Source organism: Somniosus microcephalus, chromosome 16, assembly GCF_052327205.1.
Source record: "Somniosus microcephalus isolate GS21.2 chromosome 16, FLI_Smic_1.0, whole genome shotgun sequence".
Lineage (NCBI taxonomy): Eukaryota > Metazoa > Chordata > Chondrichthyes > Squaliformes > Somniosidae > Somniosus > Somniosus microcephalus.
The window spans coordinates 69337655-69360493 of NC_141002.1; the positions used below are offsets into that span (position 1 = coordinate 69337655).

Here is a 22839-nt window from a genome sequence, read left to right on the forward strand (position 1 = left end):
CCCTCTGCAGGTGGAACTCGCTGCCGTGGGCTTGTAGCAGAGGAAACAGAATTAAATACTCCGATGAATTGACCGGAGAGCCGAAACACGTCTTGGAGTGCATGAAACGATCTCTTCTCAGTCCTGGGTCGTCTCTGTTTATAAACGGTACAGAAACCGGATTGGGCGGCAAAAGGGGAAAGAGCGCTGCAGTCACTATAAACGACATTCACTGGACGTTAGAATGAACTCTGGTCATGAATTTCTGTAAGAACGTTACATTTTTCTGGTCATTCTCGTTTCAGCAATCGATTTTATTTTACGCAAGTTCTGGATTCAGTAGCATCCCCCTCCCCTTATCTATTTTATCTGTAATCTAAATTAAAAAAAAACTAGGTCTTGATCTTACATTGAGGTCCCCTTGAATACACAATAGCTGATGGTTATGAACCACCCACACGATCTCAGAGCAAGGAAGTCCAACTGCGCCCTCAGTCTTGCGAATGGCTCCTTATATTCTGTATATAAATGTATATGCAAACGATCTCGCCTTCTTTTAGAGGTACTGTACTGCAAACAGAGTGGAGAAGTGGAATATGTTCAGGTCTCGTATCGCCTACTGAATCGTCGAGCGTGATTACGTTTCCTGAACTTGTTGCTGGTGGACTGAAAGCTCTATTGAGGGATTCTCCTGTCACTGATCCGGTACAGGTTCTTCGCATTTTCTATACATAATATAAATTCGTTTATATACACATATATATATATGTATAGTGGATTGCACAGATACAGGACTGAAGCCTCCATGCATCCGACAAGTGGCCGACTTTTCAGAGAGGTACGACAACAAATAGTTAAAATGTTCTTTTGGTAACACCTGGTAAATTTGGGTTTGCCCATGAAGTTGATGTCTGTAGGAGCATACTTGCAATAAGACGGTACTCGTTAAAATGCATATGTGTGTAATATATATATATCAAAAAGAGACGGAGAATGCTGCAAAATAAATACTCGGAGCCGGGGCAATGGTTTGCTGTTGGGAGTTCGTTTTTGTTTTATTTTATACGAGTGCAAATTACATTCCGTTGTCTTTTTTTCTCTTTCTAGATGTCAGGCGTACAACACCAAGCGTGGTTTTGAATCGGGAGCGACCTGTTTCTCCCCTTGTCTATACCCACCCACCTACCCACCCAGCCTTTTGTCAGCTCGCAGTAAGTCGCTTAGGTATGGCAGCGGGAGTCGCAGCCTGGCTCCCCTTTGCCCGGGCGGCCGCGATCGGATGGATGCCGGTGGCCAGCCACCCCATGCCCGCCGCCCCCAGCGACAGAAAGCGGCCGCAGGACGGGCTGGTCATCCTCAACGTGAGCGGCAGGCGCTTCCAGACGTGGCGGAGCACCTTGGAGCGCTACCCGGACACTTTGCTGGGCAGCTCGGAGAAAGACTTTTTCTACAACGAGGAGATCAGAGAGTATTTCTTCGACCGCGACCCCGACATCTTCAGGAACATCTTGAATTTTTACCGGACCGGCAAGCTGCACTACCCGAGGCACGAGTGCATCTCGGCATACGACGAGGAGCTGTCTTTCTTCGGCATCATCCCGGAGATCATCGGCGACTGCTGTTACGAAGAGTACAAGGACCGAAAGCGCGAAAACGTGGAGCGGATCATGGACGACGCCGAGGACGAGCTGAGCGGCGAGAACCGCCTGCCATCCATGACGGCGCGCCAGAAGGTTTGGCGGGCTTTCGAGAACCCGCACAGCAGCACCTTGGCGCTGGTGCTCTACTACGTCACCGGTTTCTTCATCGCCGTCTCGGTGATGGCCAACGTGGTGGAGACGGTGCCGTGCGGCGCCCTGCCGGGCGGCGTCAACGAGCTGCCGTGCGGCGAGCGCTACGCCCTGGCCTTCTTCTGCCTGGACACGGCGTGCGTCATGATCTTCACCGTCGAGTACCTGCTGCGCCTCATGGCGGCCCCCAGCCGCTACCGCTTCGTCCGCAGCGTCATGAGCATCATCGACGTGGTGGCCATCATGCCCTACTACATCGGCCTCATCATGACCGACAACGAGGACGTGAGCGGCGCCTTCGTCACCCTGCGGGTCTTCAGGGTCTTCCGGATATTCAAGTTCTCCCGCCACTCGCAGGGCCTGCGCATCCTGGGTTACACCCTCAAGAGCTGCGCTTCCGAGCTCGGCTTCCTCCTCTTCTCCCTCACCATGGCTATCATCATCTTCGCCACTGTCATGTTTTACGCCGAGAAAGGTTCCTCCGCCACCAAGTTCACCAGCATCCCGGCTGCTTTTTGGTACACCATTGTCACCATGACAACTTTGGGGTAAGTGCTTGAGTTTCCGTGTACTCTGCCTGGTGCAAGTTGTTGGTTTTGCCCAAGCTGTGTTTCTTTTTGACCTGAGTACCGCTGATTCGATGGTTTCAACAAGAAGGGATTATTGTCGTCTAGAAGGTGTTGGGGCTCTTTGAGCTATGTTGGAGAAAACCCTCATGGAGAAGGCCAGCCTTGGCTTGGACTGTCAACGTTCTTATATTGGAGGGGGCCTGTGTACTGATGTATTGATTGTGGAGAAGGTGTGAAATTAATTCTAATCTCAACTAACCTAATAATGTGCTAGCAGCAAAGAGTCCATCTGCCCACATCAATATATGGAAAAAATAAAGGTAGCTAGCAGCACACTATTTGAAGTTTTTGATGCTAATTTCACCCTGTTAGCTTGACAGAATTTTGGAAAGTTTGGTTCTTGACCTCTTTCTCCATCCATCAACACACATCGTTTATATACAGGATTGATCTATGCCCATAGTTTAGCAATGCATTGTAATAACTATTCTAACCCTGTAAGTGGTTCTTAGCAGACAAATTAAATAAGCATTGATTTATTTAGACCCACATCACCGTTGCCACAAAGCTTCAGATTCTACTGGGAAGGAAAGATTTGCGAGAAACACAACACTTTTGAAATGTTGGTATGCAAAGTTACATCCAGTTTTTTCTAGAGTCTTTTCTGTGATGTCATTTGGTATTAAGCTGTATTGCATATGTCCAACTCAACAAATGTGGATAGGTGTTCTGTAAAACATGAGGTATCTTGGAGCACCAAATGCTACTATTGTACTAAATAATGTCATCTTGTGTCAGTTAAACCATACAATGGAACCTCTATCTGGTTTAATGGAACGGAACAGACATCTTTCCCAGTGGATGATGGTATTCAGAAATTTTGGTCCATCATATCTAACAAAACCATAGACATGGGAATGAAGACAAGTGCAATGCTAATAACATTAATTGAATTTTATCTTTCTCGGGTTGTGAGATTAATTTATGTAGACAGGTGGAGATAGATGTTAGTAGGCCTTGCACTTAGATGATGACGTCTTACACAAGACTTTGTGCTGCAAAAATTCTGGTGATAATTAGGACGGTGCACAATTGGAGTGCAGATAATCGAGGTTCTACTGTAGTTCAGTGCATATGTTGCATTAAGCCAGTTTTCTAATAATAGTTATAAACTATTAGTTCTGTTTTGTAAACAAAATGCATGTGTATATATAACATTTAAAAACCACAATAAGTAATTTCACAAAACATTGTGCAGTTTAGATTAAACATGCACAGGTCTTGAGTGGGATGAATGTGTTGTTAACCTATGGGAAGCCTAAAGACAGACTTTAAAAGGTGGGCACATGCAACATAATGTTGGATGGTTAATTGGCATGTATGTGAAGGTAAACCTTATTAATTGAAGATAAGTTCCACAGCTGGCTTGACTCTGAAGGCACAGTGTTGGCAAGCTATGATAAGGTGAATGTTTCAACACAGTTCCTTGTAATTGACATGAATTTTTAAAAAGTCTTTTGCATGAAACAGTCATCAGCATTTTTCAAAGAAGGTCGCATCAGCAGTTAATATAAAATATATACAGGTAATGTATATGTCTTGTGTTGTACTGGATTTTTTTTAATTGACTCTCCTCAAGGTGCGGACTCATGCTGGGGTACATGAGTGACAACAGCACTCTAGTACCTCACCTAAGTGGCCATTCTTCATGTGTGAGCCTATGTAAGTTGGATGGCTGTTCCCCATGGGGGCCGTCGTGACTGTACCAGATCCTATCTTTACTGAATGTATACTTCCCAGCAGTGTGACTAAATAGTGATCAGGAGTGGGAAACTTGACTGATTCCCACTCTCTCTGGTCCAGGGTTACTGAGGCCAGTTGTAGTATACAACATAGTGTATTGTTCCAGAATAATTTACTCGTTAGTAAATGCCAGATTTACTAAGTGATTTTTCTGCTCCATACTTGTAAAAATAATAATTTTCTCTATAGTTAATGACATTAATAAATGTTTTTATGTTATCTGCAAGTACTGTGAACTTGTCAGAAGGTTCACTTAGCCTGTTACCAAGGTAATGATACATAGCTGGATACACTGGTAGCTTAAACAACAACAGCTTGTATTTATATAGCGCCTTTAACGTAGTAAAACATCCCAAGGCGCTGCACAGGAGTATTATAAGACAAAAACTTTGACACCGAGCCACATAAGGATAAATTAGGGCAGGTGACTAAAAGCTTGGTCAAAGAGGTAGATTTTAAGGAGCGTCTTAAAGGAAGAAAGAGAGGTAGCGAGGCGGAGAGGTTTAGGCAGGGAATTCCAGAGTTTAGGGTCTAGGCAACAGAAGGCACAGCCACCAATGGTTGAGTGATTATAATCAGGGATGCTCAAGAGGGCAAAATTAAAGGAGCACAGATATCTCGGGGATGGGGTTGTGGGGCTGAAGGAGATTACAGAGATAGGGATGGGCAAGGCCAATGGAGGGATTTGAAAACAAGGATGAGAATTTTGAAATCGAGGCGCTGCTTAACCGGGAGCCAATGTAGGTCAGCGAGCACAGGGGTGATGGATGAATAGAACTTGGTGCGAGTTAGGACACGGGCAGCTGAGTTTTGGATGACCAAGTTTCCGTAGGGTAGAATGTGGGAGGCCAGCCATGAGTGCGTTGGAATAGTCAAGTCTAGAGGTAACAAAGACATGGATGGGGGTTTCAGCAGTGGATGAGCTGAGGCAAGGGTGGAGACGGGTGATGGTACGGAGGTGGAAATAGGCGGTCTTTGTTATGCTGCGGTTATGTGGTTGGAAGCTCATTTTAGGGTCAAATATGACACCAAGGTGGCGAACCGTGTGGTTCAGCCTCAGACAGATGTAACGGAGAGGGATAGAGTCAGTGGCTAGGGAAGGGAGTTTGTGGCGGGGACCGAAAACAATGGCTTCGGTCTTCCCAATATTTAATTGGAGAACAATTTTGCTCATCCAGAACTGTATGTCGGACAAGCAGTCTGACAATTTAGAGACCGTGGAGGGGTCGAGAGAAGAGGTAGTGAGGTAGAGCTGGGTGTCATCAGCGTACATGTGGAAACTGACACTGTGTTTTCGGATGATGTCGCCAAGGGGCAACATGTAGATGAGAAATAGGAGGGGGCCAAGGATAGATCCTTGGGGGACACCAGAGGTAATGATGCAAGAGCGGGAAGAGCTGTTGCTGGTGATTCTCTGGCTACGATTAGATAGATAAGAATGGAGCCAGGCGAGTACAGTCCCACCCAGCTGGACGACGGCGGAGAGGATTTGGAGAGGATGGAGTGGTCAAACGTGTCAAAGGCTGTAGACAAGTCAAGAAGGACGAGGAGGGATAGTTTATCTTTGTCACAGTCACAAAGAATGTCGTTTGTGACTTTGATGAGAGCTGTTTCGGTACGGTGGCAAGGGTGGAAACCTGATTGGATGGATTCAAACATGGAATTGCGGGAAAGATGGGCACGGATTTGGGAGGCGACGACATATTCAAGGACTTTGGAGAGGAAAGGGAGGTTGGAGATGAAGCGGTAGTTTGCAAGGACGGAGGGATCAAGGGTTGTTTTTTTGAGGAGGAGGGTGATGACAGCAGATTTGAGGGAGAGGGGGACAGTACCTGAGGAGAGAGAACCGTTAACAATGTCAGCTAACATGGGAGCCAGAAAAGGACGTTATGTGGTCAGCAGTTTGGTGGGAATAGGGTCGAGGGAGCAGGAAGTGGGTCTCATGGACAAGATGAGCACAGAGAGATCATGAGGGGAGATCGGAGAGAAACTGAAGAAAGATGTGCGTTCAGGGATAGGGCAGGGGGGAACCTTAAAGGAAGTTTGGTACAGTGGGCAAGGGAAAGGAAGGGAAGTGGCAGAGGCAGCTGAACGGATGGTCTTAATCTTAGAGACAAAGAAGTTCATGAGCTCCTCACACTTGTTATCGGAGGTGAGGGTGGAGGAGACGGGGAGAGAGGTTTAAGAAGCCGGTTAGCAGTAGAGAATAGGAGCCGGGGTTTATCTTTGCATTCCAGAATGATTCTGGAATAGTGAGCAATTTTGGCAGACGAGAGCAGGACCCGATAATGCTTTATGTGGTCCAGCCAGATCTGGCGGTGAATGGCTAAACCAGTTCTCCGCCATATCTGTTCGAGTCTGCATCCCTTAGACTTAAGGGAGCGAAGATGAGAGCAGTACCAGGGGGAACGGCCAGGATGAGAGAGGGTAATTGTTTTAGTAGGGACTGGGGCATCAAAGGTGGTGGTGAGGGTGTGATTGAGCAGATCGGTAGCTGCAGAAATGTCATGGTGAGTGGAGAGCCAAAGGCTGGACAGTTGGGATTTCGTAAGTGCAGTTGTAAGAGAGTTGGGTGAGAGTTTTTTCCAGGGGCGCACACAGAAGGAAGCAGGGTTGGGGGTGGGTGGAAGGGGGATGTGGGTGGAGAGCGATACGAGGAAATGGTCAGAGATGGGCTTATTTGCGATTGACACGATGGGAGTAGCAAGGCCACGAGAGATGGCAAGGTTGGGGGGGTGGCCGTGAATATGGATTGCGGAGTTTACATGGAGGGAGAGATTAAGGGAGGATAGGAAGCTAGTGAACTCAGGAGAGAGAACATGATGAATTGAGATGGAGGTTGAAATCACCGAGGATAAGAAGTTGTTCGGTGCTGAGGGAGGAGAGCAGTGAAAATATCTCAGTAATAACCTTTTTATGGTACTTGGGTGAGTGGTAGAGAACAAGAATTTTAAAAGAGGTGAGAGGGGTGGAATAAAGTGTACTCCTGAGGCCATATCAGCCTACTCGAGGTCCCCACCATCACAGAAGCCAGTCTTCAGCCAATTTGATTCACTCCATGTGATATCAAGAAACGGCTGAGCGCACTGGATACAGCAAAGACTTTGGGCCCCGACAACATCCCGGCTATCATGCTGAAGAATTGTGCTCCAGGACTGGCTGCGCCTCTAGCCGAGCTGTTCCAACACTGGCATCTATTTGACAATGTGGCAAACTGCCCAGGTATGTCCTGTCCACAAAAAGCAGGACAAATCCAATCCGGCTAATTACCGCCCCATCAGTCTACTCTCAATCATCAGCAAAGTGATGGAAGGTGTTATCAACAGTGCTATCAAGCGGCACTTACTCACCAATAACCTGCTCACTGATGCCCAGTTTGGTTTCGCCAAGACCACTCGGCTCCCGACCTCATTACAACCTGGGTCCAAACATGGACAAAGGAGCTGAAATCCAGAGGTGAGGTGAGAGTGACTGCCCTTGACATCAAGGCAGCATTTGACCGAGTGTGGCATCAAGGAGCCCTAGTAAAACTGAAGTCAATGGGAATCGGGGGAAAACTCTCCACTGGCTGGAGTCATACCTAGCACAAAGGAAGATGGTTGTGGTGGTTGAAGGTCAACCATCACAGCCCCAGGACATCGCTGCAGGAGTTCCTCAAGACAGTGCCCTAGGCCCAACCAACTTCAGCTGCTTCATCAATGACCTTCCCTCCAACATAAGGTCAGAAATGGGGATGTTCGCTGATGACTGCACAGTGTTCAGTGCCATTCGCAACTCCTCAGATAATGAAGCAGTCTATGCCTACATGCAGCAAGACCTGAATGACATTCAGGCTTGGGCTGATAAGTGGCAGGTAACATTCGCACCACAGAAGTGCCAGGCAATGACTATCTCCAACAAGCGAGAGTCTAACCACCCCCCCTTGACATTCAACGGCATTACCATTGCCGAATCTGCCAACATCCTGGGGGTCACCATTGACCAGAAACTTAACTGGACCAGCCACATAAATACTGTGGCAACAAGAGCAGGTCAGAAGATAGGTATTCTGCGGCGAGTGTCTCACCTCCTGACTCCCCAAAGCCTTTCCTCCATCTACAAGGCACAAGTCAGGAGTGTGATGGAATACTCTCCACTTGCCTGGATGAGTGCAGCTCCAATAACACTCAAGAAGCTCGACACCATTCAGGACAAAGCAGCCCGCTTGATTGGCACCCCATCCACCTCCTTAAACATTCACTCCCTCCACCACTGGCGCACTGTGGCTGCAGTGTGTACCATCTACAAGATGCACTACAGCAACTCGCCAAGGCCTCTTTGGCAGCACCTCCCAAACCTGCAACCTTTTCCACCTAGAAGGACAAGGGCAGTAAGCTCATGGGAACACCATCACTTCCAAGTTCCCCTCCAAGTCACACATCATCCTGACTTAGAAGTATATCCTTCATTGTCGCTGGGTCAAAATCCTGGAACTCCCTACCTAACAGCATTGTGGGAGTACCTTCACCTCACGGACTGCAGCAGTTCAAAAAGGCGGCTCACCACCACCTTCTCGAGGGCAACTAGGGATGGGCAATAAATGCTGGCCTTGCCAGCGATGCCCACATCCCATGAACAAATAAAGAAAAGATGCTGAAAGGAGGAGAAACTGCCAGAGGAATAGGGGGACAGACCAAGGTGTGATTTGGTGATGAGAGAGAGCCACACCAAATAACTAAATAATGATAGGTAATTCAAGTTTAACACTTTACATGGTAGTTCTAAGCATAGGTTTTAGATTAGATGATTCTTAAGTTTGTAAGTATATTTCCTCTGTGCATTTACAAAAGAAAAAGGCATGAGTATTCAGTGGTCCTCCCTGCTCTGTACTTGCATCTACTTTGTCTCTAGAAATAGTGAACAGAGGAAAATATACCATTTAGTCTCTTAGCTCATTCTCTACATGACAGAATACATAGGTACTGTAGGCGAAAAAATGCAGTAATAGAGAGGCTTACCAAACTGAGCACTGTCCTTAGAATTCATCATGGTTGGCATACAGATAAAATGTTAAATCATTAACTGCTGTTTAAAATAGAAAAAGTAGAAGACTTAAATATGCAGTTTTAGTGTTTCACTATAGGTAGGAGGTAAAAATAACCTGAACTACAGTGCAGCTATGCCATTATTAATGACGCATAGTTGAAGAGTACTAGTATTAATTCATGTTTATTATTAGAATGTTGTACCACCTAGTATTTTGACTGTTCCCAAGTTTCTTACTGAAAAGTGAGGCATAAATCATTGCTACTTTGTGGTAATTAAATATACCCTATTTCTGTTTCAGACGCTATCCTGCATCTGGCTTTGCACAGGCAGGTGTACCCATTCAAAATCATGAAATGCTTCACTTTTGCAGCTGTGCACAGAGGAAAAAAATAGCTTTTATGGTTTCATAATATCAGTAGCTTTTAATGTGCTGGAACAGTACACATAACCTTGTGGTGGTTTGTTAGGAAGTAAAATGTGTTATTAGCATCTATCTGCTCTATTACAATACTGTAGCATGATCTTGTGAAAACCTGGGCTACATCTGTACTTTTGTGTTACCAGTTTAGGTGGTAAATTTTATCCACAATGCTGCAATTAAGCTCAAGTTGGGTAAACCAAAGACAAAAGTTGCAAGTAGTTACACGGCAGTTTAAAAAAAAATTGGGATTTCATTATTATAAGGGGAAAACCATCAGTGAATATCTTCAAGGGCTTTTGATATTTCTATCCAAAAATCTGCCCAAATTGTCGGGTTGCAACACGTCACTGGGAAGGAATCCAATTACTCTTCAGCACTGAGGTGAAATCTAATAGATGCTGTGCAAGCTTTTGAGGGTAGACACTGTGACGATTTTGTAGTCCATCTCATTAATGAATTGTAGTTCTGCAACATGCCTCACTTTACTTATTTATTGAAGAGATAATAGAAAATAACTGGTATCATTATAAAGTCATAAATAATATGCCGGAAAGATAGTATGTGCATTGAGATGTGACAGATTTATATTTTCATGTGCAAGTTCTGTATGTGTCGATGCTTTTTTTTCTATGAAAAATGGAGACAAAAATAGACTTTAACTTTAAGACACCACTCTGAATTAAAGAATCTAAACTTCTGTGAGCTGAACAAGTGTGGACTCAGCTGTTAAATTTACCATGATTGGACTTTTCCAGTTTCTAAAAGACAAGATGCTGGCGTGTTGTTTGTCTACTGTAGGTCATTATTCAAAATCAAAGTTTGAAAATTAGTATGTCACTCAACCTGCTTAAACTTGTACACTGTGTTGCTGTACCAACAATGGAATAAATTCTAATGTCTCGTCAATGTAGATGTTGCTATTCGGAGTCCGCCACATCCATGCAGAGACGGTTTCACTGAAAATGTTAGAGTAGTGGTCCTGAATGGTACAATAGGTGAGCACACTGTCCTTTCATCTCTGCACTTTATTAAATCCAGATGTTGGGATGAAAATGTCCGATGTCTTTAAGAGTCCAACATGAAATGAGTTTGGACAGTCTCAACCCAGTTCTTAATGGGTCTAGGCTACAAACACAGAATTCCCATGATTCTTCATACACTGGCAATCTTGCCTAGAGAGAGAATTAAAATTGTTCATGTGGAAAATGGAAAAAAAAACTACACTGGTGTAGTAGTGTACCCCATATGAAGTTATGGGTAGAAAAATGTTGTTGGGGCAGAGGAGATGAAGGTTTATTCTGTATCTGGCTGTGCTCTGACTAATCTGGGAGTGTTTGAAGCTGACACAGAAATTAAAGATTGTTCCATTCCCATGATGGACTTTCTTCACCTTGTTGAGGACAACAATTCACCAAAAGGTAAACAAATGGTCAGTATACTTTCATTCATTTGTTTATCTATTGTTCTTAGTAGAGCCTTTTAGGAATGATGCGTGATTTTGAGTGAAACATGTTGACTGAATAAAAATATTAGAAGTGTCAGCTTGGCTCAGTTTTGGCACTCCTGCCTCTGAGTAAGATGTTGTAGGTTCAAGTTCCACTCCAAGGCTTGAGCGCATAACCTGGGCTGACATTTCATTGGAGTACTGAGGGAGCCCTGTGTTGGCGAAAGTGCCATCTTTCAGGTAGACATTGGCCCAGAAATTTGGGTCGGGGGCTTCCCGCGGGTGCAAGCCCCCAACCTGCACTTACCTAGTGCGCCGGCTGTTGAGCTGTGGGCCCCCGTGGAATTGCGATCCTGGGCCTCCTCCAACTGCCGGCACGCAGTGCTTGCGTATCCCAGGGGCGCAGTTAGTTCGATGTGTCCCCTGGGATCACGTGGGCCATGGAGAGCCAATCGGAACAGGGAATGCTTCATTCATAAGTTTGACAGTCAAACCTATAAATACTATAAGCCCCAAAACATCACTAAACCTTCAAATAATTTTTTTTTTAAATCACATGTTTAAAATCTAAAAGAGTTGGTTTGTCTGTTTATCTTTTTGTCTGTATGTCCGCTATACACTCAAAAGTTATAGAGCGTACCTACACACGTTATATCAAAAGAAAGCTGATGATCAGGGGAGTGTCATAGGCATATTTACTTTTTGGTCAGGCAAAAATTGTTCGGACAGTATACAAAAAACTTTTTTAAAAAGGTCAAAATCCGCTCATTAGCGGTTGACCAATCCTACCGCTCATTAGCGTTGAGTGATGTGATGGTTGACCAATTGGGGGGCGTTTCATGGCGTTTGTGGGCGGGGCCTAATCATTCAAACTGCCGAGCGGGAGTTGAGCTGAGGTGAGTGGCGGCCATTAAATACCTGCCGGGCCTCAAGCTCAAAAAATGGTAATGGAGGTGAGGAAATTGTTGATTCATTAGTATTGACACATTAACCACTGGAGGCAACGCCAGAAACAACGCAGATGGGGATTAAATGATATGAAATATAGATTTCCAGCAAAAAAAAAGTTGGTTTTAAAAGAAAAAAAATCCATTTGCAAAGGGGACTCGGACTTTCCCCCCCTCGGCGGTGGATGAGCTGCCTGCAGGCCTCAGGCCTCAAAGCCTCGGCCTCTCCTCGCCAGCCACGCCCGAGCTAGGCACCGCCCGTCCCGCTGGGCCCGATTCCAAACCAGCGGCCCGCGATCGCCGCCATCTTGGTAAAGGCTGGCGGGGTGGGACGGAGCCGAGCGTAGCCATCGCCGCCATCTTGGTAAAAGGTGGCGGGGCGGGAGACAGCGAGTGCGTGAACATCGGCGGTGGCCCGGAGCGGGTCCTGAGCTAAGGTGAGTCGGGCCGGGCCTCACGCGCACGGGCCGGTGCTGATCCGCACACGGGGGCTTCGGGTCACCGTGTCCGGGCTCTGAGGAAAGTGAGAGAGAGGGGGAGGGAGGGAGAGAGAGGAAATCAGGGAGAGACAGGGGGAGGGAGAGGAGAGACAGGGAGGGAGAGGAGAGACGGGGGAGGGAGAGGAGAGGGGGGGGAGGGAGAGGAGAGGGGGGGAGGGAGAAAGAGTAAAGCAGGGAGAGACAGGGGGAGGGAGAGGGAGGGTGAGGGAGGGAAAGAGTGAGGGGGTGGGAGAGGGAGGGACAGCTCGCCTTCTTCCTTCCTTCTTTCCTTCGCAGGGGTCCATCGGGCCAGGCCTGAGGCGCTCCTTCCCCCCCCTCTCTCTCCAGGCTAATCCTGAACTAAATCCAGCAGTCTCTCTCTCTCTCTCTCCCCCCCCCCCCCCCCAGTCCCTCTCTCTCTCTTTCCCTCTCTCTCTCTCTCTCCTTCCCACACAGACAGACAGACAAACTCTTTTTTATATATATATATATATATATAATAAAAATTATTTCTACTTTTTTCATAACAACATGCCCTCAAAAAACCCTCGGCACCACCGGGCACTCCAGCTAGTAAACTATAAATGACATGAAATAACTATTTTAAACAATAATTTAAATTTTTGAAAAAATTAATTACATTTTCTAACAGGGCTAAAAATAAACTTACCTTTCTTTAAAGTATTTAAAAATAATAAACCTATGGAAAAACTGTTTTAATTTTAATTAATTCACCACTTACCTTGTAAAAAGCCGGCCTTGCGACTGCTTTTTACATGTCTAACTTCTGGAGACTTACCCTCCCGGGAAAACCTGCAAAAAAAACGTAAGTTCAATGTGCACGCGCTGCCTCTCCTGCGCACGCGTTCGACTTCTGAACCCCTTCTTTCAGGGGAACGGAAGTGCCAGTTTTCCCCTTAACCAACATCATCAAAACCATGCAGTGTGCAAATTGGCTACTATGTTTACCTACATAACAACAGTGACTAGACTTCAAAAAGTATTTCATTGGCTGTGAAGTACTTTTGGCCAACCCGAGGCTATGAAAGGTGTTATATAATTGCAAGTTTTTTTTCCTTTCTTTCGATTTAGGGGGGGAGATTTTCAGGCTGGCCGCCGGATGGAAATGAGGAAAGAAATGGTGGGTTATGACTTACCGCTCCGTTCCCACCGACGCTATTTGCCCAAGGGCCTACTGCTCGGTGGTCAGAGTGCCCACCTGAATTGGGCAGTAGGCAAATCCAGGTCCTATGACATACATAGAACCCCAATTGCCATTTTAGGACTCGATGGACTGAAGTATTCGTCGTGCACATTCCACCCAGATTCAGCTGCCGAAGACGGGTCCAGAAGGTAAGGTTTCATTTATTTCCGTGCGGTTGGGAGGAGGAGGAGTGTTCCTCTGGTGTTCACAGAAACAACCTGGTCCGCTGCCACACCGGGTCCTTCCACCCCCCCTCCCCCTGAGAATGGACTCCCCTTCCGGATTTATCTTTTTCTGAGCCTGGAGGCTGCACATTATGGCAGTGGACTGAAGCCAGTGGGCTGCTCCAGGGTGCTTGTTTTCCGGCTGCAGCCTGCCGGCCCAATGTTAATGAGGCCAGGCCATCAAAATGAACCAGGCCTCCCGCCGGCACTATCGGGTGACTGGCTGGCATTTAGAAGAAGGAGGGTATAAAACAGTATGGGATGAGAACAGTAAAATGGGATTATTTTAGGGAGAAGGCAGAGAAATGGGATTGTGTAAAATCAGCTCTCAAAAGGGGCATAAACTCAGCACAGACTAAAGGGCCGAATGGCCCCTTCCTGTGGTTAAGAAAAAATCTATATATTTACATTTTTAATTCATTCACAAAGTGGATAAAACTAGAAGATCATTTGATTTGGTCTAAATTTTCTAGCTGCAAAGCGACTGTTCTTACCCGTATAATTTATAATAATAGAATAAAGTAAGTGTCTTCCTCTTTAAAAAGTAACTATAACTTGATTAATGTCACCTGTAGGTTATTTATAAATTTGCCTTGTCATGTTATCTACCTCATTTGTTGCTGTTTTAAGACCCTGAGCTTGGCAGGAAACAGACAGCATCAGATCTGCCACCCATTTTACACCCAACTCATTTAATATTTCCATTTAAGTCAGTGGAAAGTAAAATCGGGCGGGATGCAAAATAGGCGGCTGATCTGATCCCGGCAGATTCATGCTGGGCGGGTTATGCTAAATTTACTCCTCCCCCACCACCCCCTGTTTTAGTCTGCTTGTCCTGCATTTAGATTTTTGGTTTGCTTACTTACCCATCTGTGCCATTGCTCCTGCTCATCAGTCATCATCCCAGGTATTGGAAGAAGGATGCGGCCTACAGGCATTTGTCATATTCCATACTGAGTCATCAGACTGTCGTCGTTTCCGACTTGAATATCAGTCAGCTTCTCCTGAACTGCAATCAAATCTTTAATAATTTGGGCTTTATTTAGGTAGCAGTCCCCTTTAGTTTTAAATAAACAAAGAGACAGAAAACAGAGTAATCTTTGTGTCCATCAAGAAAGATCCAGCCCACTATTTATGTGCATTGGTAAATAAATATGTACATTTTATTTTAAGCATTCTTTTCAGAATTATGATGGCTTATTGTTTGCATTATGCAGTTATTGCTGTTTTCACGGGCTTTGATTTGAATTGGAGTTTGGGTTAAATAATTCAAGCAGTAGAGATTTATTTTTGGAGGAATTTGATTGAACATTGTGTGATGTAGAAAACATCTACAGTATTATGTTGTGATACTAATTTAAATGGAAGAGTACACACTCATCTGGGAAATTCAAATCAAATCAAATTAATTTATTATTTTTCTTGACTGCCCAATGATGCTGAAGTTACATAAGACGGAGACAAAACAGAGGACTGTCAGTTTCCTTCTCCTTCCCTGCCTACCTCTGCCAAATTGCGAGGCATTCATCAAACAGGTTAACTCAGAATCAATAAAACACAACTAACACTGTGATAAACAGCTTAGTAATTATCCAAATGAAGTGAATACATGCACAGCACCATCACTGACTAAAGCAAGTATTTAAGAGAACTGATTGGTTTAATGCAGTCTCGTCTTTGTTATCTACAAATCGCAAATGTGAACTTCATGCAAGAGTCTAAACTTTTTGCAACCCATGGAGGAGAGGCTAATTTTCTCATTTCCGTCATTTTCATGCCAACTCACTGTTACACAGAAAATTAAAGTTTAGATGGGACTTGTGTCAATTTGCAAGTGCTAACATGGATTTAGCATGACAATAAGTCTTTAATGCCGGTGAAGTACAGTAATTGAACCAGTTATTCAAGGCTGGATCTGAATCACTGGGCATACTGAAAATTCTGAATAGTTATGTGGAATACTCTACTCAAGCTATAAGCCTATAATCTATGTCGCTGGTGTGAAGTCAGTACAATTGAAGTTAATTTTTTTAATTGTTCAGAATATTTTAATAAAAAGGAGCATGCTGTAGAACTCTGATATATGTGGGGCATTGTGCATTAATCTTGCTAATTTTCTCTCTTGTTGATTGACATTGCAGTATGCATAATAATTTCTCTGTGCATAATATTATGTTAATGTATTCTTCTGAATGCACATATCAGACATGGATGCAATTGGAACATACATATAGAAGGAACAAAGGATTCTGTTGTAACTGGCAAAAGTCAAAATATTCATGACATGAATATAAGCAGGACTCTGAATAAAAGAGCGTCACATTAGACTGAAGGTTCCAGAAACATTATAATTACATCCATTAGGGTGAATAGCCGCCATGCTGAAGAGTCACAGCTGTGTATGTAATGGAACTAAAGACTGAAATGGTTGGGGGGGGGGGGGGGGGCGGGGAGGGTGGTGGTTAGGGAGGACAGTAAGTGTTCAGTGGTTGTGGATGATTCCCTCACACCAGTAAATACCTTGCTGTATTGTACCTTGTCATATTTCTCTGAGATCATTTTGGCCTCATCGATGCAGAAGATCTGGATAACCTGTGGGGACAAAAGGATATGGGGGGTTTTTACATGAGACTAGAAATGAAGAACGACCGTCGCAGACGCCAGGCAGGCAGACAATCCTCTGTGTAAGTGAAACTGTGGATTGTTTACAAAAAGCTTAACTTGTGTGTGTTGATGACTTTAGAAAATAGTAGCAAGCGGATCAAGAGTAGATTTTTACAACGCTTTATTATTACTCGCAATACTGGGAAATTGATCAGGAAAAAACAAATGACCAGATAACTGGGATTTTATGGATGAACTTTCTCTCAATCATTTCAATATTTTAATCTCCCCATTTAAAAGTCCCTCCTGAATTTCACATCGTTGGGTAGGTTCTGCCCACAACATGAGCCTTACCTATAAAATCGGGGCACAGGGAGTCCCAGAACCTGGCTTGCTCTGGCAAACCTCTTAAAATGGTGGTTTCTTTATCAGATTATTTTTTTTTTGCATTTTTATTCCCTCTTGCTTCAGTTTTTTCCATGCATCAGTTGGCTTTGCTAGGTAGTCCTTCATTTTTGCAGTTTTCCTCGGCAATACTTAGGTTTGATATTCTTGGTTGCTGCAGGCTTTGAAATTGCAGCATACGAGGATGTGACGGTAAGTATTCCTTTAGGGGTTCTGAACATGCTGCACAATTAAGATGAGAGTCTACATTGCAGGCTTAACAATCCCCACGGAGTTTTTACTACACCTGTCATTACTCTGGGACCTCCGCCAAAAAATACCTCTGGACATACCTGATTATGTCAGAGGAGACATGTCTTCACTGCCTCCTCATCACAAGACAGGCTGCCATAGCACTGTGTTACCTGCTGCACAATGACCTACTGAAGGGGAGGCTCATACTGTAGAAGTGAAGGTTACCACTGCAGGAAGCTTTCATGCTTCCTTTCAAACCACTGCAGGAGACATCTGCCACATCAAACAGTTTATAGTGCACACACATACCAAGCAAGTGATACAGGTACAGGAAACTTTCGATTTACCGGCACCTAAATAACCGGCAATCTCGGTTAACCGGCAAAATTCAGGAGTAGGTTTTACTTCATATTGTACTTGCGTTCCTCCATCTGTTGCTGTGCAAGGGTGTGGCTGCAGCTGTTGCTAAGCTACAGAGACGCTTGGAACTTGTGGCCATTGTTCTGCAGTACAGGGTTTGTTGCTTTATACGGAGCTGTCAGCTCTCCGTATCTTTTACTATAGCTTTCGGTTATCCGGAATTTTTGATGAACCGGCACCACGTCGGTCCCGTCCGTGCCGGATAAAGAAAAGTTTCCTGTATATAGTTTGTAAGCAGCAACAACTTAATCACTTTTCCTGTGGAAAGCAGGCATTAGTTGGACAGAACACATAGCTTTCAATACGTGGTAGGATTCCTTCAAGTGCAAGATGCCATAAATGCTACCCATGTAAGCATCAGATGTCTTCATATCAATCCCATAGCCTTTCAGTAGAAAGGGTTTGCACGCAATGACAGTTCATGTGACACCTAATCACAGAAGGATCATTATGCACCTCAGTCCTATCCCGGAAGCAGTCATGATGCCTTTATTGTGTGGCATTCCATGCGGTCTGTACTTTTTCAAGGAGATGGAAAACCAGATGGATGGTTATTAAGAAAGTGGGGCTGCTGACCCTCCAACTCCACAGAAGTACCTCAGCCTGGTTACCTCATCATCTGTTTGCTCAATTAAAAAATAGTATTAACATACTACATATGAAACGATGTTTAGTGTTATTTTTGTCAATAAATATGTATTATGCTGTGACTGTTTTTAAAAAAAAAAAAATCAAGATTTCTAATTCTGGTGATTTCACCCAGAAAGTGTGGCATTTAGTTTACAGCCATCAAATCAGCCTTAAATCCTATTGACAAATAAACACGAGACCTAAACTGCACTGTACATTGAGGGCTAACAAAGAACATGTTACATAGCACTGTTAAAATTAAATACAACCGTGTATGTTAGTAATTTTCTGTCACTGCACAAAGCTCTTCATGTGTTCTTGTTTTGTCTGGGCTGAATTGATAATATTCAGTTCTGTGTGGTTGAATGACCCAACATCATTGTTGCTGTTGGGAGTTTTAGTGCACTAAAATTTCCAGTGGTGCTCAGATTTTTATGACCATTGCTTAGTTTATAGAATGTTAATACTGTACTGTTTTTTCATTGAGTGGCAACTGTATTTTTTATCAAAGCTTTATGGAATCTGTTTCTAATTTACAGACAAAAGCATTCCACTTAATAAATGACCCATGGGAAGATAAAGACAAAAGTCATTAGTCTACACTGTTAGATTATTGTAACAGCGTGGATTTGTAAGTAAACCTGTAGCAAAGAGTGGTAACTTGGCTCAGTGGTGGCACTCTTGCTTCTAGGTCCAGTTATAGGTTGATACCCTATACCAGGACTTGAGTGCATAATCTAGATTTGTGCTCCATGGCAGTACTGAGGGTGTGCTGCACTGTTAGGTGATATCCTTGTTTAAGACATTAAACTTAGGTCCTATCTGCCTGGATGTTAAAGCTGGAATGGGAAGACTAGGGGAGAAATTCACTATCGTCCTGTTTGGGGTGCTAATTTTTAAAAGTTTGTAAAGTTAGCGCCAGGCGCTAACGATTTTAAACTTTTGAAAAATTCGCCGTTTGTGCTCCAAGAAAGAAGTGGAGCGCTTGATTTAGCGTTCCACTTCCTTCTTGGAGCGCAATCGGCAGCAGGCGGGGCGGAGCCTGTGCAGCGCTGCCGCGTTCAATGGCTCCTTCCCTCCCTGAAAGGGAAGGGCCATCGCCGCAGGCTCTGCAATATAAAAAGTACCTAACCTGGACAACCAAGGCAGCTGCGATCCCGTGCAATCAGCCTGGCGCTCAAGCAGAGTGCCGGGCTGATCGACGAAAAAAACTGGAACAAGAAAAGTAAGCTCGGCCACCTTGCCTTTAATCATGGCCCCAAAGCGGTTGGCTGCCCGATGCACGCCCCCTGCAGCTGTCGGTGTTTTCGACCGGCGCTGCTGCAGGGGGCAGAAGTCAATTTCAGGTCCGGGGCGATGCGCACGGCGATGACGTCACGATCTCCGGGCGAAGGAGATCGGGGCGCAATGCTGTAGTGCCGCTGCAAAATCGATGGTTGATGTCAGCGCCGCGCCCAGTTGCAAAGCCATTTGCGCCCGATAGGATTGATATTCTGGAAGTAAGATATCAAATGAGCTGAACTGGGCTTCTTTATTCATCATATCTATGTAAAGAAAGGCTTTTTGTTTTCTGACTGTGGCTGGGTGTCTCCACAATACATTTGTTTTTCTTTTAAAGATGAACCTGCTGAACCATTTCAGGTTTGTTTACTTTTTCCTATTGCTCCTTCTCCCCAACACTCTCGTCTGTCTTTTTTTCTCTGTGTGTTTTTCACACACATACTGCCTTTGTTTCTCATGATGGTGGGATAGTCCAACTAGTTGACATCTGAGTGTTCTCTATTGGCGATGCTCTTTCTTTTGTCCACCAGGAGATTTCTGTGCTTGAGCTTTAAGGCACAAGATTCCTCTCTCAGATTACCTGGTTCATGGTAAATTTAGGAAATCTGTGTGTATCTGTCCATACTAGAATTCAAACAGGGCTGAAATCTATAGTCTTTCCGGGCTCTGCCGGAATGAGCTGGAAGTGCTGGAAATTAGGCCAGAACCTTGCAAGCTTTCGAAGGGGTGGATTCTAAGTCTTCCCTGCCCCCTCCCGCCCCCCCCCCCCCCCCAAACAAGGCCAGCAGTGTAAGAGGGGGCGGACAGGGGTGGCGTTAGGACCATTAAACTGGTACAATTGCGAATTTCCTCTGAGGGCAGTGCTCAATGAGGTGCTCCAGGGTCTGATTAGGAGCTCCACAGTCGCATGACGGGGATGCTTTAATCTTCCATCAATGGAGAAGGTGGCAGCATCTAACTTGACCGGTTCTGAGGCGGTTGATGGTTGTCCACTGTTTGCGAGGAAGGTTTGACTCTTCAGGTTGTACTGCGGGGCTTTCTATAGGGAATCCATTCCGTATGTCGGAGTTCTTTAAAGCATTTCGCCATTGGTCATCAAGGCTGAGGGGAGATTGCTGAAGGGCTTCGGCGACAGTGCAAAATGGCCTCCTAGATTTGAGACGGGTTGGTGGTAGGTTGTTCAAGTCGGCCTGGATCGGCATGTCTTAAATAGACATTCTTATTATGAACACAGCTAGCTTTTGCTAGCTACTTTTATTGAGCACATGTGGACTTGTACAGCATCTTGTAGAGGCTTCCATCTTGACTGTTGCCTTGTGGGTAGCCTAGCCTCATGGGTAATGTAGTCTTAATATATATACAGCTGGGTAGTGTAGTCTTATACATACAGCTACTACAGCTCTACTGCTCCACCTAGTGTCCACCACAGAATGACATGTTATTGATCACTACATCCTCCTTTCTTTGAGGTTTAACAAAATCAATATCAATCAACTTTCAAGAAAACAATAAAGATAATATCAGTAACACTTTTGTTAGTGCTCTATAAACATAAACATTTTCAAAACAGTCAACACATTTTCAAAGCTTTACATTGCACTCAAAGATTAAGTCTATCAGGCTCTTTTACTTCACGTGTGGATCTTCTCAACACGGGTAAGTCTGATGTGTCTTCATGAGATTGTTCTGGCGGTGAATGACAAGATGCAGTTGCGGCATTGTCATCAATCTGCTCTTGTATAGATCGAGGTCTCCTTGCGATCTTTGCTTGGAGAGGGTTTCAGTGTTTCCTTCACTCTTCATGCCATAACTCTCAATGTAGTCAATGCGCTCTCGAAAAACTGCTGGCAGCTGGATCCCATCATACAGCATAGTCCTCTCAGCAGCCTCGGCTAATGGAACACCAAAGTTTGGCCTGAGGGAAGAAGGAGTATCCACCGGAACTGCTTCCTGCTCTGGTGCAGGCTTCTTTTTCTTTTTCTCTTTCCACTGCTTAACAACATCTGCTGCGGTTATATCTTTGGACTTTTTCTCCTTGTGTTTTTCCTCTTTGTGCTTTTCTTCCTTTGGCTTCTCTTTGACCTTAAAGTCTTTTTCTTTCTTCTTGGAGAAACTAGGCTTTTTGAAGACATGGAAACCCTTTGGCCTTTTCATCCTTGATGGGCTCTCTGCTTCATCACCTGAGTCATCTGGTCTGCTTATGGCACAGTTTATACGGTAGACTCTTTTGACCAGTTCTAAGTCCTCACAAGCTTTGTCACCTAGTATCGAATCAAGTCTTTCAGCCACAACAGAAAACATGAGATGATGCACTTTGTCTTTGACTGTCACTTTAAGTCTGCATACACCTAAGCTATCTATTTTCTGTCCATTATAGTCCTTCAGTAGTACTGACTTTTTCTGTATTTTGGGCTTTTCTTTCATATTTTTTATGTCACTCATACTGATTAAGTTTGCTTTTGCCCCAGTGTCCAGTTTCAATGTAACTAATGCTCCATTTATCTGCAGTGGGATCATCCATTTGTCCACTTTTACTGCATTGACTTTATGTTCAGCATTGTCCATTTCTGAGGGCTGCACATTTTCTGTATCTTTTTTGATATCGTCACATGACACCATTCCTACAAAAAATGTCTCACTTAAATCAGTGTCCTCAATCACATTAACTTGTTGCCCTTTTGTTGTTTTTACTTTTGAAAAGCATTGTTTGGCAAAGTGATTCTTTCCATTACACTTTGTGCACATTTTTCCAAACGCTGGGCATTGTCTTAACTGGAGTTTGTAACCACAGCGTTTACAATTAAAAATTTCATCCTCCGATTGCTTTTCATTTCTGTTCTGCCCACGTTTCTTCCCCTTGTAGGACACGGCACCGACAGCAGCATTATCACTCATTACATTCGCATCATTATTGATTTCACTGAAAGTCTTCGCGTGATTTCGAGCTAGCTCGCTGGCTTTGCATATTGTCACAGCATTTTCCAATGTTAGTTCGGTTTCTCTCAACAGACGTTCCCTGACTTTTTTTATCATGAATACCAAACACAATCTGGTCACGAATCATGGATGCTTTGAGCTCAGAGAAATTACATGTCTGTGCTTTCAGTTTCAGATCAGTTATAAAGCTATCAAAAGTCTCATTTTGTTGCTGTGTCCGAGAACAGAAGATGTATCTTTCATAGGTCTCATTCTTTTTGGGAGAGCAATGTGCATCAAATTTTTTTAGCACATCTTCTAATTTTTCTCTGTTCTCCGCCGGATTAAATACAAATGTATTAAATACCTCTATCGCCTGTGGGCCTGCAACCATAAGCAGCAATGCTATCTTCCTTGCGTCTGGCTTCGTACCGAATCCGATGGCTGCAATGTGGAGTTCG

General features: G+C 44.5%; 1 protein-coding gene across 1 annotated transcript in view; it reads left to right on the forward strand.

The window, feature by feature from the left end:
• The first annotated feature begins 1098 nt into the window (after positions 1–1098).
• LOC147106250 (A-type voltage-gated potassium channel KCND2-like) overlaps positions 1099–22839 on the forward strand; it is a 95333-nt gene continuing 73592 nt past the window's right edge. The window contains exon 1 of the mRNA XM_086009199.1: positions 1099–2317. Coding sequence (XP_085865325.1) covers positions 1206–2317 — 1112 coding nt within the window. The 5' untranslated portion in view covers positions 1099–1205. The remainder of the gene's footprint in view (positions 2318–22839) is intronic.